Source organism: Agelaius phoeniceus, chromosome 4, assembly GCF_051311805.1.
Source record: "Agelaius phoeniceus isolate bAgePho1 chromosome 4, bAgePho1.hap1, whole genome shotgun sequence".
Taxonomy (NCBI): Eukaryota; Metazoa; Chordata; class Aves; order Passeriformes; family Icteridae; genus Agelaius; species Agelaius phoeniceus.
Genome location: NC_135268.1, coordinates 33,523,998 through 33,538,737, shown reverse-complemented (window position 1 = coordinate 33,538,737; position 14,740 = coordinate 33,523,998). Strand labels below are relative to the sequence as shown.

General features: G+C 35.0%; 1 protein-coding gene across 2 annotated transcripts in view; it reads right to left on the bottom strand.

Annotated features, from left to right (window-relative positions):
- The window catches only part of RXFP1 (relaxin family peptide receptor 1), a 46,632-nt gene that overhangs the window by 12,241 nt on the left and 19,651 nt on the right, over positions 1-14,740 (bottom strand). For both annotated transcript variants that reach the window (XM_054632993.2, XM_077177244.1), the window contains exons 3-8: positions 5,264-5,368; positions 4,365-4,470; positions 3,027-3,098; positions 2,088-2,159; positions 969-1,040; positions 92-163 (exon numbers count right to left, since the gene is read on the bottom strand). In XM_054632993.2, coding sequence (XP_054488968.2) covers positions 92-163; positions 969-1,040; positions 2,088-2,159; positions 3,027-3,098; positions 4,365-4,470; positions 5,264-5,368 — 499 coding nt within the window. The remainder of the gene's footprint in view (positions 1-91; positions 164-968; positions 1,041-2,087; positions 2,160-3,026; positions 3,099-4,364; positions 4,471-5,263; positions 5,369-14,740) is intronic.

The following is a 14,740-nucleotide window of genomic DNA, read 5'->3' as shown; positions in this document are numbered from 1 at the left end:
AGCACAGTCGGTGTAAAAATGTTTTCATATGTGTATGCCCTTCCTATCCTGTTCTTTAAATAGCACCTTGTTTCTCTTGTTTCATACTTACAGAAGAATAAGAGATTTGAGTCCATAGAATGTTAATGGATAGATCCGATTTATCCTGTTGTTTTCAATTATCCTATAAATTACAGCAGAATATGTATCAGATTGATTATTGACTTCAGTCTTAAATTGAAGAGATAATAAAAGCTAACAAACTGTGTAGTGAATTTCTTCAAAAGTCCAGTCAAACTACTTATAAAAATTAACACACTATTCCTTGATGGTTTAAGATATTAATTTCCTTTCAGAAAAATTTAATAAAAAAAGTAACTCAGAGAAAAAAAACATTTTCAACTTAGAAAAAAGTGTTTTCCTTTGAGGCTTTTAAATCCTTTGATCAAGACACTTTGAAAGGATTCTCTGTAAAAACAAAGTAGCCCAACCTAACAGTATTCTGTGGCAATCCAACAGTCCCAAGCAGGCCGGAGAATGTAAGACAGTATTTGCTTATTTTTAATAACTTATTCAAAATCTCTCTGAAAAGCAGTAATGAGCCAATATTTCAGGTTATGACAGTAATTTTTTCTGGACATTTTAAGCACTATTTACAGGAAAAGACCTGCCCAAAAAATATTTGTCTACTGTTTTCTAGTACCTAGGTTAATTAATATATTCTTTTGTAACGAGCAATTATTAATAAACATTTTTTACCATTGTTAAAAGTTATCAATCATTGAAGCCATTAAGGCTCAAGAGCTATTTTCTGCTCTCACCAAAGCCAATTCCACTTTTACCTTGCACAGTCTAACAGGAGTTCCTTAGTTATTAGCTAGTCCAAAGTAATGCTATGCACAAAAATGAAAGCAATCAAAATATTTAATTATAGATAAAAATTAATTATTTATTGAGTAAATAAATATACAAATAGAAAAACAACATACAGCCATTCAAGTCTGTGAAGGTCTGCAAAGACAAAAGGCTCCAAATTCGTTATCTTGTTGTTGCTCAGGTATCTAAAGCAAGACCAACCAAAGATGAATGAATGGAATGATTATTTAGTCATAAACACACGAAGATGAGTTTTAAGATTATTTTTCCTTGATAATATACCAGAATACTCCTATTTTTTAAACATCTTTTATTTTACTTTGGTAATTTTCATGCCACTGTTTGAGATCAAGGCAGGAGTCTCTCTAGTGAGGATTTTAAGAGCAATTATGTACAGCACTTTGTCTTATCTATAAGAAAGCACAGCCAGCTAAATATTTTCACTGTGTCGTATTTTAGACCCTTTCCAGTTTCCTTCTGTGGAGTGATTTGTTCCATGAAAGTTTCCAGGATCCCATTCAGTCTTTGCTAAGGATATTAGTCATAAATGTAGATACCAGAATAATGGAAAAAGAAAAGCTGAAAATGAATGGGGAGGGGTAGTATAAATGGTCTGGGAAGATAATAACAGCAGCTGTAATAACAGATATTCAGCCACACTTGTGTGATGGAAACAATAAGAGGTACGGCTTTGTAAAACTTTCCTTCTGAAAACATTGCAGTAAAAGTTCTGAACCAAACAGTGCAATTTATGTATTGTTGTATCTTTCACTGAGCATTTCCCTTAAAAGTTAGAAACACCTTTCAACAAGTTGCTTCAAAATAAATAAAAAAATGCTCCTTTCATCACCTATACTGGTTAGTTTGAATTGTGTTTGCAAACCAAAACACCGTGCTAAAGAATTTTCACCCATCACAAGCTCTTGCTTTCATTTTACTCTTTTTTCATTCTCTTTGACTTTCTGCAGTGTAACTACCATACTGTCTCCTTCTTCCATCCTGAGGATTTGGGGAATAGGATTGAAGTATGGAGCCAGCTTGTCTTTTCAAAATACTGTCCTACAAGATAAACTTGCACAGATACTTCTTATTCTGTCTTTGCTTTCTCCATTCAATCATTGGATTAAAGTTTTGGACCACTTTGCAAGATCCTAATATGGAATCAGGAAGAGAGAGATTCTCAGAATTCTGCCTGCTGTTTTTTCCTTCAGTATTCTAAAAGCAATACTTACAGTTTTGTCAAGTTGTATAAACCTTTGAAAGCACGTTCAGATATGGCTCTGATTTTATTATTCTGAAGATACCTAAGAGGATACAAACCCAAAACAATTTATTCTCTAAACAAGTGAAGTTAAAGCAAACATAAGTAACCAATTAAAATCTATCAGCTAAGCTGAATGCACATTTGATAATTTAAAAGAAGCTGCTATATTTGTTACACCTTGAATTTGACAATTTCCATTTTTTTAGTGAAAACTTACCTTTCAGGAATTTAAGGGACATAATGGGACTTAACTTTCAGAACACAAGATGGTGCTGCAGTGTAGCACAGTTCCCATGAAAGAACACTTTGAATAGGTTACATAGAAGCTCTACTCCAGACTTCTGCATTTATTTTTTATTTCACTACTTCTATATAAAGAAAACTTGTTTTAGGCTATGATTTTTGAACGGTATGTATGTTACACCCTGGAAAACATAACACAGTATTATATTGCCATGATAATATGACTTTTTGGGCATTATCAAATCAATACCAGACATAATTAGGAGTAAAACCATGTGCCATGGGAATGAACTTCCCATGATAATGGGAAGTTTGAGTTTTCAAATTTTTTGCCAGAATAAATAAATTAACTTACTTTAATTCAATTTGGCATATTTATTATAAATGTAGCATCCTTCAGACAAAATTAACATTTAGTATTTTTTTGGTGTAAACCAGTCTATAAACATAAACCATTGAATATGCAGAAATTATGGCCTTGCAAAAAGACAGATGTCAAATCAAGGTACTTGAGCAAAACAGGGTACACATGAGGTACCAAAGGGTGAGACAAACAAGACTTTTGGTACTTAAATGTTAAACTCCATGTGTGTACGTATGGGGGAAGGAAAGGATGAATGCTTAAGACACTAAATAGGTATTTTATGTTATAGTGCTCCCTTACAGATTTTTAAGATCTTGGTATTTCTTGAAAACATCAGCAGAAAGTTTCCTCAGGAGATTCCTCTGAAGAGACCTGTAGGAATGAATGCATACAGTAAAACTACTGTCCCAGGTTCCTACAGCACTTCTGTTATTTAATAAGGGCAGCTCTCACTCTGCTAAATAAAGAAAACAACATGAAACCATCTGAACATGCTACTTCCATTTTTCTGTATGTTTGTATCTACTTAAACAGTAAGAAAAATACATTATAATAAAAAAAATCCATGTCCCCAGAAAAAAACGGCAAAATAATAGTTAAATCTAAGAATGAAAAAGATTTGAATATAAACTACAGGTTTATTTCAAACCTCAAATGCATACAGAGTGTATTTCCCAGTTCATACATCCCTATGTCCCATCTCCACTGGGAACACTCAAGTGTCCTGTCAAGAATAAAATTCCTTTAGGATGTGGTTTGATTAGAAGAGAATTTAGCCTGAAAGCCAGGTGAACTCACTGCTTTTTCTACAGCTAGAACTGGGTCAGTATTTTTGAACTCTTTTCTGACCCTGAGCCAGAAGCCAGCTGAAATAGATGTTTGACATTCCACATCAGTTTTTGTTATGAATGGTTGCAGTGTTTGAATGTGGACCCAACAAGGAGAACTTCAGCCACATGTGAACACAGGCTGGTACCAAAAGGAAAGATCCATGACCTGGATCTGCAGGGGAGCACCTCAGGTAAGGACATGGGATGCTGCTCCCTGCTCACCACACCTAAAACTGCTTCTCAAACAGCAATGTGCAAATCAAGAGCACATCAACCATATTCTGGTCTCTTAAAAAAGAGTTTGGCTTACAAATACATATCTGCATGATGAGTCAGACCAATTAAATCCTTTTAAATAACAGCATATTCAGAAACATCAAATGAGAACTAAATAGATTTGCTCCAGCAGGGAGTACCACCACGTTCAAGGTTATTGACTTTATTGACAGGAACACAGACTAGGAATATTGGCATGATCATAGAAAAAGAAACAGGTTCTAAGCACTTTTTCTTAAAAGGAAGCATTTCTTTTGTAGATTTTCCTTTATCCTGAAATTGTTTGTAGCTCAAGTCACTGTTGCAAACATGAAATGATCAGTTCACAGAGTTTTTTGGTTCCTCAGTTTCTTTTCTCCCCTTTTGTGTAAGGAAAATCTGTACTTAAAATATTAAGGTACTTGTCAACAGAGAGACACAGTGTTTCCCAAGCATCAGCTGATGATAATTATAAGGCTGTAGTTGTGAAAAAGTTGTAGGATTGACAGTCAAACCTGAACAGAGCCAGAGACCAGGTTACTTCTCTACTTACAATATGGTTATGTTTGAAGAGACTGATGGGACAGCACGTAGCTTGGCAGCATCACAGAAAACCTCCAGGCCTTGGCAGGTGCACTCTGGTGGCACATCACCAGCCACTGCAGAGAGCAAGAACATGGTCAGGGCAAGGGGTGGCATGTGAGATGTGATGGGAGGTGGAGAAAAGAAATATGGTATAAAAGAACAACAAGCACAAAAACAGACATAGCAGGCTCTTTTAAACACAATTAAGGCACATGTTTTTTACAAAATTGATTTAGACCTTGGAGGAATCTAACAATAAATATAAAGGGACACAAAAATTATATTACTGCTGTGAAAGACCTTGTAAAAACTCTTGAACCTTAGGCACAATATCCAGGAATCTGGAATATGATTTTTTCAACACTTTAGATTATTCAGCAATCTTATTACTAGAAGGAACACAATTTCCATGGGTGAAAATAGGTCAAGAAAGGGTCAGGAAGTCTTTGCTCATATAGTAGACAGCAGAACCAAAAAGTCTGTGCAAAGACCTGTGTAAATGGAGGGGATTTGCAAATTTCATTTGATGTACAAAGAAATGAACTGGGAGCAATGTTGCCTTCATTTCACTCTGAAATATATGGCAGTTCTATGGTCTCTCTAGCAGTATGAGCATATTTAGATAAACATTTATATTGTCCTCCTAATTGGCATATGCTAATTAAAATATGTTTGACACTTTTCTTGCAGAAAATGAATCATCCTTAATGGAACTGAAATTAGCTTCAAATTAGCATTTGTTCATTTGAGATATTATGCTGTTTAACTAAAAATGAAACAGCACTAAATTTCCTGCTAAGAATATATTTGCTCTGTATTTCTTCCTAGGAATCATCAGTAATAAAATAATATCTGTAATTTACTTACAGCACTCAGGTGTCTTTGTCTGAAATGCATACAGAGATTTCAATTTATTGTATTTGTCCTTTGTATAATGTTTATCAAATTGCAGAGACCATCCATTGTTGTCCTCTAATAAAAAAAAAAACAAACAAAAACCACACAACATAAACAGACCACAAATAGAAGATATCAATATATAAATGGAAGGTAGAAATGTCTTCACTTAATGTAGTTGCATCAATTTTTGTCTAATTAATACAGGTCTTTATTCCAGAGTGTTTCACACACCATTAGATAACTTTATACAGCTGCTTAATCTTACATGTCTACAAATGATATGAGCTGCATGGAAGTAACATCTTATTATAACTTCAATAACATTTGCTGTGACAGTCACACTGAAAAAACATAGTTGTGATTTCAGAAATGTTTATTTATGTAGAAGCCTAAAAATGAGAGGGAACAATATTTTCATACTTCCTTAAACATGCAGGTTTGCCACTTTGTCCAGGAATGTTGAAATGATTACTATGACTCTGACTAGTTTGTACAGAAGGGTTTCTGCACTATCACAGCCTATAATTTCTTTCCTGAAAATCTCGATGAAGACCAAAGGAACACTGCTTTTCAGGAGAAGAAGGGACTTAGTGTAACATATTCAAGTCAGAATGTTCATGTTAAGCTTAATATGCATCTTAAACAAAGCATGATTCCATATTACCCCTTTGGTCACTGTGCACAGATGTACTAGGACTGAGTAGTTAATGGCTGTAAGAGCAAAATGTAAGAGCAAACCTTTTAGTTCCTTCCAAAGAATGGACATTTCAAGATATAGTGGTGCTAGAAATAGCTACAGATCTGTTAGTAACTTGTTTCTTGAAAATCTACTGTATATCCGAGACCTGTAAATTGATTGATCAGGTAGCAACTTTCCAAACAGGCTGGAAAGGGAAAGGGAACTTGCCTTTAAAAGCTGTGATTGGATTTTAGTTTTCTTAATTTGGATCTGACTTTAGTTTTCTGAATTTGAGCCTGTCTTCTCTTCAGCTTTTCAAGCATCTGCTTTAATGAACATGCAGCAGTAGCAGAAATGCTCCTTGGGATGGCACTCACTAGCTGGTGAACCAAAGCATCCATGACAATTGAAAGCAGCACACTTCAAGGATATCTACTGCAAAACATTTCTATGAGAGCTCTCAGGATGGCTCTGCTTTGCTAGTAATTAGAGTCTTAGATTCACCTTTATGTACTGGCAATAGTCTTTACCACTGCAATTTCACAGGTTAATAGTTTAGTTATACTTAAATAAAATTCCTCATGGACATTTCTCTATAAATCTTTATATTTAACTAAGCATTATTATAATATATATAGGCTTCAAAATAGGCAGGGAGAAATAAAAAATATTTACTTTGCTCTGAAATGGCTTCTCATTTTTCATGCCACATTACAACTCAGTTGTTGTTTTCTCAGACAGGCAGGGAAACGACCTTGAAAGCATCTTCTGACACCTGCCTACAGATGAAGCTGGTTTTGAGAGATGCTTACCTCTTTGCTGTCTAAGCTGAAAAGGTGTGTTATAGGTACTGATTAATGATAATATGAAATATTAAGTAACTTCAGGCAAACTATCCTTCATCTAGTTATTTGTTTCTTATGCATAAATTAAAAAGATGAAAGATTCAAAGCAAACATAAGTGCTTGTCTTCAAGAATTGCTCCAGTGAGAGAAAAGACAGACCTGATAAGACATTTAAGAACATTTTACTAACTTCCTCAAGAGCACCTTGCATGCTCTGATCCATTAGTAGTTTTGCTGTTCTAGATCATTAAGCTAATATTCAGAAGCAGCCTAATGCATTTTGGACAAAATGAAAGGTATTGGCCAACCTTGTCCTGCCTGCTTTAAATGCTCAAAAGAAGATCAGTTTTAGGACTGCCTGCAGCATGGAATCTGTAGTTGATGAAGTGATGAGAATAGACCCTTTGTCAAGTGGCAAGTGCATTAAAACCTACTGCCCTGTAGATGGGACCATAATGAGGTCTTCTCTACCACTGTTCCTAAATATTTAACTGGAGAAAATCCATTGACTTTCATTTGTATGACTGGACTCAGCAATATGTGGGAATTCAACATACACAGAGAAGGTAGGATTTTTAAATAGAAACTTGGGAAAAAGGTTTAAAAATGAGATTATTCTTGAAGTATAAATTATACCAAATGAATGCTTTGCAATCAGGAATATAGTATGAAAGTACTCTTGGATTTTCTAATTCATTATTATGTTCATAGAAAGTGGATATATGAGATTTTATTCCACATTTTTGTACTTTGAAAATGCCTTGTCATGTGACAAAGCATGTACAAGAGGCAACCATCAATGCATTTCACATCTGCAGAGAAAAAGGATGAGAAGTGCCTCCCACACTAACAGGAATGATGGAGAAGTTTGCTACAAAAGGGAAGTTCCTCAGCATTTTTGAGGAAGTCTAGAGGCAGCTGTGTATTTTTGGGTGGCCATAAAAAAAAAGGGGAAAGACTCACAGAGAAGATGGATTATTTTGTACTGGAATCATTCCAGCTGTTTGGTGTTTCTAGTGAGTTCATTTTAAATAATGGGCTTTTCTTATGGCATGCTTTCTACTAGAAATAAAAAGACATATCTGAATATAATAAAACAAGTTACTAAACATCCCTTGACCTCCAGAAATATATGCTTTGGGCCAAACTTTGTGCCCAAACATGGGACAGTCTCTATTTTATTCAAGTTGTTTTGTAAATCCTGAAAGAATGTATTGTGCCAATAACTATGTGTTTAGTATGACCATTTGGTGAAACACTCAGTGGCAGAACTGTAAATCACTTTTTGGTCATTTAGGGTTTAGATGAAGGTTTGTGGCCTGTTTTTACCTCTTTCAAGGTGAGGTTCTCCAAACACTTTAAGAAATGACTGGTAATAATACTGATCTTGAAACCCCAAATCTATCATTTGAGGCTGTACAGCTCAGATGAGAAATTACTTTTACCCTGAGCCAGCTCTAAAATAGATTATGTTGGCTGCAGTTCTGTTAAAAAAAAAGAGATCTGAGAAAATAAAGCATCATCAAATCTTCCTCTACATGGGATAAGTGAAATAAGTGGTGGCAAACTGGATTTATCTAACTGGAGATTAATATGCTCTTTCTTACTGAAAGTTTCCAATTACCACTTCTGATGGGAATGAGAAAGAGCATCTCAATCCTGACAAACTACAGATTTGAGTAATCATTTCAGTGTCAGATCCAAGAAAATATCATCTTTTCTCAATTAAAGACATATCTCTTACTTAGTATGGCGTTTATGATGAGGATGCTATCTGTATGACTTCCCCCTTCCCTCAGCCATGTCTTCGTGGGTATTATACAGAGAAATGTTATCAGCTAAATGCATAAACACTCTAAGGAGACACTGTGTCACCCTTTGAGTTTGCTGTTTTTGTCATAACCTTTGGACATATTTCTTTTTGTCAGTTGTTCAAATAAACTTTTTCTCGCTGCAAGAATTATTTCAGGCTTTTCACAAAAGTATCTTTTGGTACAAGGAAGACCCATGTCCTTCAGACAAGAAGCATTTCCTTTAAAAATATTTACGAATTAAGGAACATAATTGCCCTTTCCCACAGTGTTGAGGCATCCTGATACAGCCTCATAACTTACAGCAAGACCAAAACCACACAGAGATTTCACAAAACCAAGGGCTCTGGTGCCTGGAGGGAGGGCAAAGTTGGGATGGAATTTCACTGGCTCAGTTTAAGCATCCAAGCAGAAAAAATTAAGAACTTAAAGCTGGACACCTTATCAGTCAATTCAAAGGTAAATTACCCCAGATGTCACTGCATATATACCGTCTCCTCTACCTGATGATTAATTGAAATCACATATATCTTATATGTGACAATGCAATCATAGTAAACCAGACAGGAAACAAATAAATTTGCATAAGGTTTACAGTTCTCTGGATGAACTAGATTACATACTTAATAATAAAAAGTTTTTTTATGATTTTAGGACAACTTAATTAAGCTAGTGCAACTTTTAAGAAAACAGGCAGGTTAAAATTTCCAGAAGATGAACATCTTCTCAATGTTTAATCTTTATTCCTGTGAAACATGTGCATAGAGTTTTCTAGATTTTATGTTCTGATTTTCTTGAAATATATTTTTAAAATTAAAATAATCTAACAGCATGAATACATCTATAGAACCTTTAGTTGCTTAAAAGTTCCTTTGACAGTAAGCCACTACAGTGGAGACCAGGAGAGACATAAGTCTTATGAAATGCAAGTTCCTCTTAATTACCAACAATATTTGAAAATCACAGTAGCAAAAGTGATTAAAAACCCTTAAAATTTCAGCAAAGCTATTCCATGTGCTGATACTTGCACATCAGAGTAAACCTTATTGTGAACCTATGGCACCTGTTTTGATGCCATATACTGGGGATGGATGGCAACGATAATAAAATTTGGCCATTACAAAAAAATTTCCATGTGAAGCTTGAAAATTCTATGTTTTTCCAAGTATTTGATACATTTTGAGTATACTATTGACTGTCAAACATTTACTTTATGCTTCACAAGCAGAATTTGCTATCTAGGCTCAAAACTGAGTAGCACCTCATACATTCAAAGCCTGTATTTTAAGTATGATGGGGAAAATACCATGCTGGGAAAATGCCACGCCAGGAAAACACAGGACCAACTATAACATTATTCATTACTAGTATTAATTAGAAATATAAAAACATCAAGGTCTTCTGGAGTGTGCTGAGACAAAAATGAAATGTCTCATCCCTTATGAGCAATCCTGTAATATTAAAATATAAATCTTTTGTATAGATATTTTGAAACACCCCATAGAAATTTAGATTTCTGCTATGGAAATCTAGAAGATGATTTAATGAGCCTACAGAACTGCAATAATTCTGTGAACAATTATAGACCTTCGAAGAAGCATATACAAATCAGCATTACACTATACAGGTTGTTTGTATGTTTATCCTTTTGAGTTTTTATTGGTCCCTTTTAAAAAAAGAGCTGCTCTCTAGTAACTTATTTCTTCAGGCAAGCCAGTCCCCTGGTGACTGTGTGGCACACAGTAACAGATGAGGTCTGTGTTTTTAGAGGCTAATAGGTGCAAGACTTCAAACAGCCACTCCCTGCCCCAGTTCTTTAGGAAATCTCTGTGTGTGATGAACGTCTAAAAGTGAATTTACAGCTGGGGAGCGGAACGCTGTCCTTTGTTCAGGGAACTCTTGGGGCTGAGAGCAACACAATAGTAAATACATTTAGCCAGCAAAAAACTCCTCTGGAGTCAGAAACAAATTAAATCTGCATGCCTGTTCTTGCTTCACTAGACTGGAAAAATGTGCCTATGACACTGTGATTAAAAAACAAATGCAGACACACTGCAACCATTGCCTAGCTGCCAAAAAAACAGTTTTACAGAACTATCAGCAAAATTGTCCAGAAGCCAAATTTTTAACCACTGAGGAAACTTGTGCTCTCAAAATAGCTCAGGCTACTTTGTTCCATTAACTGCTCTACATAATTAAAGATACTGCTTACAAAAAAAGATAGAATTAAACACTAGCACATTTTTTCTTCCATTCTCCCTTTTACTATTGCTTTTATGTAAAGAGTAGCCAAATGCGTAATAATAATTGCTGTTTTATAATGCCCCATTCATGGCAAAACAGTCTGGTTTGCAGAGGGGCAAGGGATTAGGGCCAACACGTGTGATATTTGTTTTGAAATTAAGAAGAATTCTGGTGCTTGCATTTTTTACAATTCTTACATCAAAATACTTTTTATTCTAAGTAGGACTTATACCTGTGTTACTTGCACATAAAGACTTCCTCTAGAGATTTATTAGTAATAAATGAAGAGCCTATATTAACAACAAGTTCTGAGATGGAGCATAAGACCTATTCAGTAGTGTGATATGACAGTAACACTAATTTTAAATGAAGAATAAACTGTACTTCCTCAACCAATTAAGTCTGAGATAAAAAGGATTGCAGCATTTATTTATGGAATCTATATATCACAGACTGCATGGGAAGAGACTGTATATTATACCTGTATAATATAATAATATACCTATATTATAATAATATATATATAGGTATAATAATATATAAAGGTATACCATAATATACCTATATTATTTCTCTGACAGGTTGCACAGCCTAGATTTCTTCATCTAAAGGAAAAAACCCCACTGCTAGCAGAGTGCTTCCAATCTTTTCCAGATCTATTGAGGAAGGCTGGTACATAAGTAACATACTGGGTTTTTGAAGCATATGAGCATTTTATAAGTTTCCTAATTTAGGGAAGGTATGATTCTTTGCTCACTGAAGACAGTGGGAATCTTTCTGTTGATTTTAGTGGAGTCAGTCCAGGCCAGCTCTCACTGGGCTTGGCTTTGCTTCACAGGCCAGGTGTTGTGACTGCAGATATCACATCAGTCATGCTGTTTGCATTTTAAATTGGAACAGAACATAACAAATCCAATAACTCTATAGATTTAAACTGCGTGTTTGTGTGCTACCAAACCCTAATGGAAGTTAGGAAAAAAACTTTTAAATCTGACAGCAGGATTATTTATAAAGCAATGAGTCCAGCTTTACTTTACATACAAGGGATTTTCAGAACCTGTAGCTACAGGATGCTGACACATAGCATTAGTTATATTAGTGACAGAGCAATAGGGATTAATCTCAATCTTCCAGACATATAAAATATGTTTTCAAATTGCCCAGGTAGGATGTAAAGTCCAGAGGAAAGCCCAGTACCTTTTGAAGTCTGATTTTGTTTCTATATTTTCCCCAAACTAAATTTGACAGTTGATGGGTGGTTTTGAAACAAGAAACTGGAGGTAACCTGGTAACCTTCACTGCAATTTACTGGGAGGCTTCTCCCCAAAAACTGGCATCATATTAACAGCAGAGCTAATTTACAATTCTGATGATCAAACTGTGCTAATCACCAAGCAGAATATATGGAATATGAGAAAAAGTATTGCAACAAATTTCTTAGAAAATCAGGCAGGAAAAACATCTATTCAGTCTTTCACTGGTTCAAAATTTACCTGCATTTAGAATTTTTGCATACTAATTTTTAACTAGTATGTTATGACTACAAAATGGCAACTGACTCAGTGTTGTATCCAGCAGAGATAATTACACAAAAGTTGTTCGATTGAGAACTTTGCTCTTTTATCACTGCAACCAATAGTAGGACAATTTTAGTCAGGCAAAGCTGACTCTTATCTAGGAAAAAAACTTGTTCATTTAGCCCTCTAAGTAGAAGGAATATCAGAGAAATAAAAAAAGAAAAAAAGTGTAAGATTTAAAATGTAAATATTTCATTAGAAGCATATGAAAGAACCTTTCTGCCTGTGTCTAAAGCTATTCTAGATATTTTGAAAACAGAAATAACCATGGATCATTATTGACAGTGTTAGCTGTCTTCTTCCAAATGCATGGAGTACATTTATGTTATGAATAACTTTTAATATTTTTTTCAATATTTTGTGTGTCAAGATTGTTCATCTAAAGAAACTCACACCTTGTAATGAGAAAACACACGTAGGCTCACTGCAAATCTACATCATAAATATTGTTGTTCTGTTATTTTTGTTTTGCATTAATCACTGTTGTTGTTATCTATTGTTAGTTTTGTTTTTATTTTATCATTAAACTTCACTGTGAAGGCAGAGATCTCAAAACTCTTCTTTCCATTAATTTGTACTTGGGAACACATACCTGGCATGTTTAGTATGCCACTGGACATCAAAGATTGCCTAGAGATTTTGTTTAGACTGCATTAACATTCATATGACAGCAGTAGTGTCTTCAATGAGAGAAATATTTGTTACTTGTTTTAGGAACGATTTCCATGTCAACACTGCCATGGCATTATGTGAGCAGAATTTGTGATTATGCCTATTTACCCTTGCTCAGGTTTAAAAGGCTTTGCAGTAAACAGAAGTTCTAACCCCCATCTATAAATGCCAAGTAGTTACAGATTCAAACCTTCCAGCTGTAAATAAATGGGAAAAGCTCTTCCCTGTAAAATCAGGCTGAAGCCATTATGTTTGAAATCAAAGATACTAGGTGTAAACAATATCTGCTCTGCTTTGCCAACTTCATCTTTAAACAAGCTTGGGCGCAGAAGGATGCTGAAATTGCTATCTCTTATTTCCCTACACATTCTGAATTTTGCAAATAGATACAAAAATAACTCCAAATGAAACTTGATAGAGGCTAAATTGCCTCACAATGCCCTCAGCCTAATTAAGAACTTGGTACTTCAGCAAGGATGAGCATGGAGCAGGACAGCAGAGTAAAATTTACTGCTCTCTCGAGCCTAAAAAAGGAAATTCCTCAAAACCATAAGCTTTATGACAAATTACAAAACTATAAACTATTTTTAATTAAAAATATCATTTTCATGACAGATTTTCTGAGATGCTTGCTTCCTCTTGGTGGACTATGTTTTTGAGTTCAAAAGGTGAGATTACATTTTCCATGCACATTTAAGGTTATCCAGCCATAGTTCAAGCAGAGCCTCCCATCACTGCAGGGATAAATTGCCAGCTGCCTCCTCTTATTGCAGTTTACTACATTGCCTCAAGCTCTTCCCCATTAGGGTATAGCACACAGTATTTTATTGATTTTGGAAAGCAGGCTAAGTGGCAAAGGCATGAATTTTCAAAGATGAGTGGCTTCACTCTAGTGTGAAATATCAGCTATAATTCATTCCTTTCCAGAAGTGGAAGAAATGCTGAAGAAGAGCTAGGATATCCACACCCTGAGGTTAACCACTAACACAGCATTCTGAGTCTGATCCCAACTCTACCCTTTGATCCTAATTTGAGATCTTCGCTACTCTGGACCTTATTTTGATGTTTATTATTTGGAAGTTGAAAGGAGGGTGAAAGTGAAAGAGGAAGCAGAATTGAAGAGGGCACCACAAAGCCAATCTTTGTGTGCCTAAACTGGATAATGAGCCATTATCACAGCACATTTGATAACACATGTCTCAGTATGGATTTGGTTTGGTTTGAAATATTCATAATCATGTTTTGCTGTTACCAGGCACACAGTGCCTGAAACAAGACTAATAGTGCAAATAATCTCAGAGACTACAGCAACAATTCCTTACAACAATAATTTCTTACAAATATAATCTTACAAAGATTACAACTATAATTTCCTTATAGAAATAAAATGGGGAATGAGACAAATTTGTTCACTAAAAGAAGAAAGGAACCATTACAAGATAGTTGGAGTGAAACATCTAATGACATATTTTGCTTTGTGTTTCCATGCTATATAGCTGGTTTTACTATAGACTTAAGATAGTGCTTTACCATTACTGTTAGTGAAACAGTTGGTTTACCTAGCTTTGTTTGAAATATACGCACTAAAAAAAAGCAAAACACAGGGGGTACTTTTG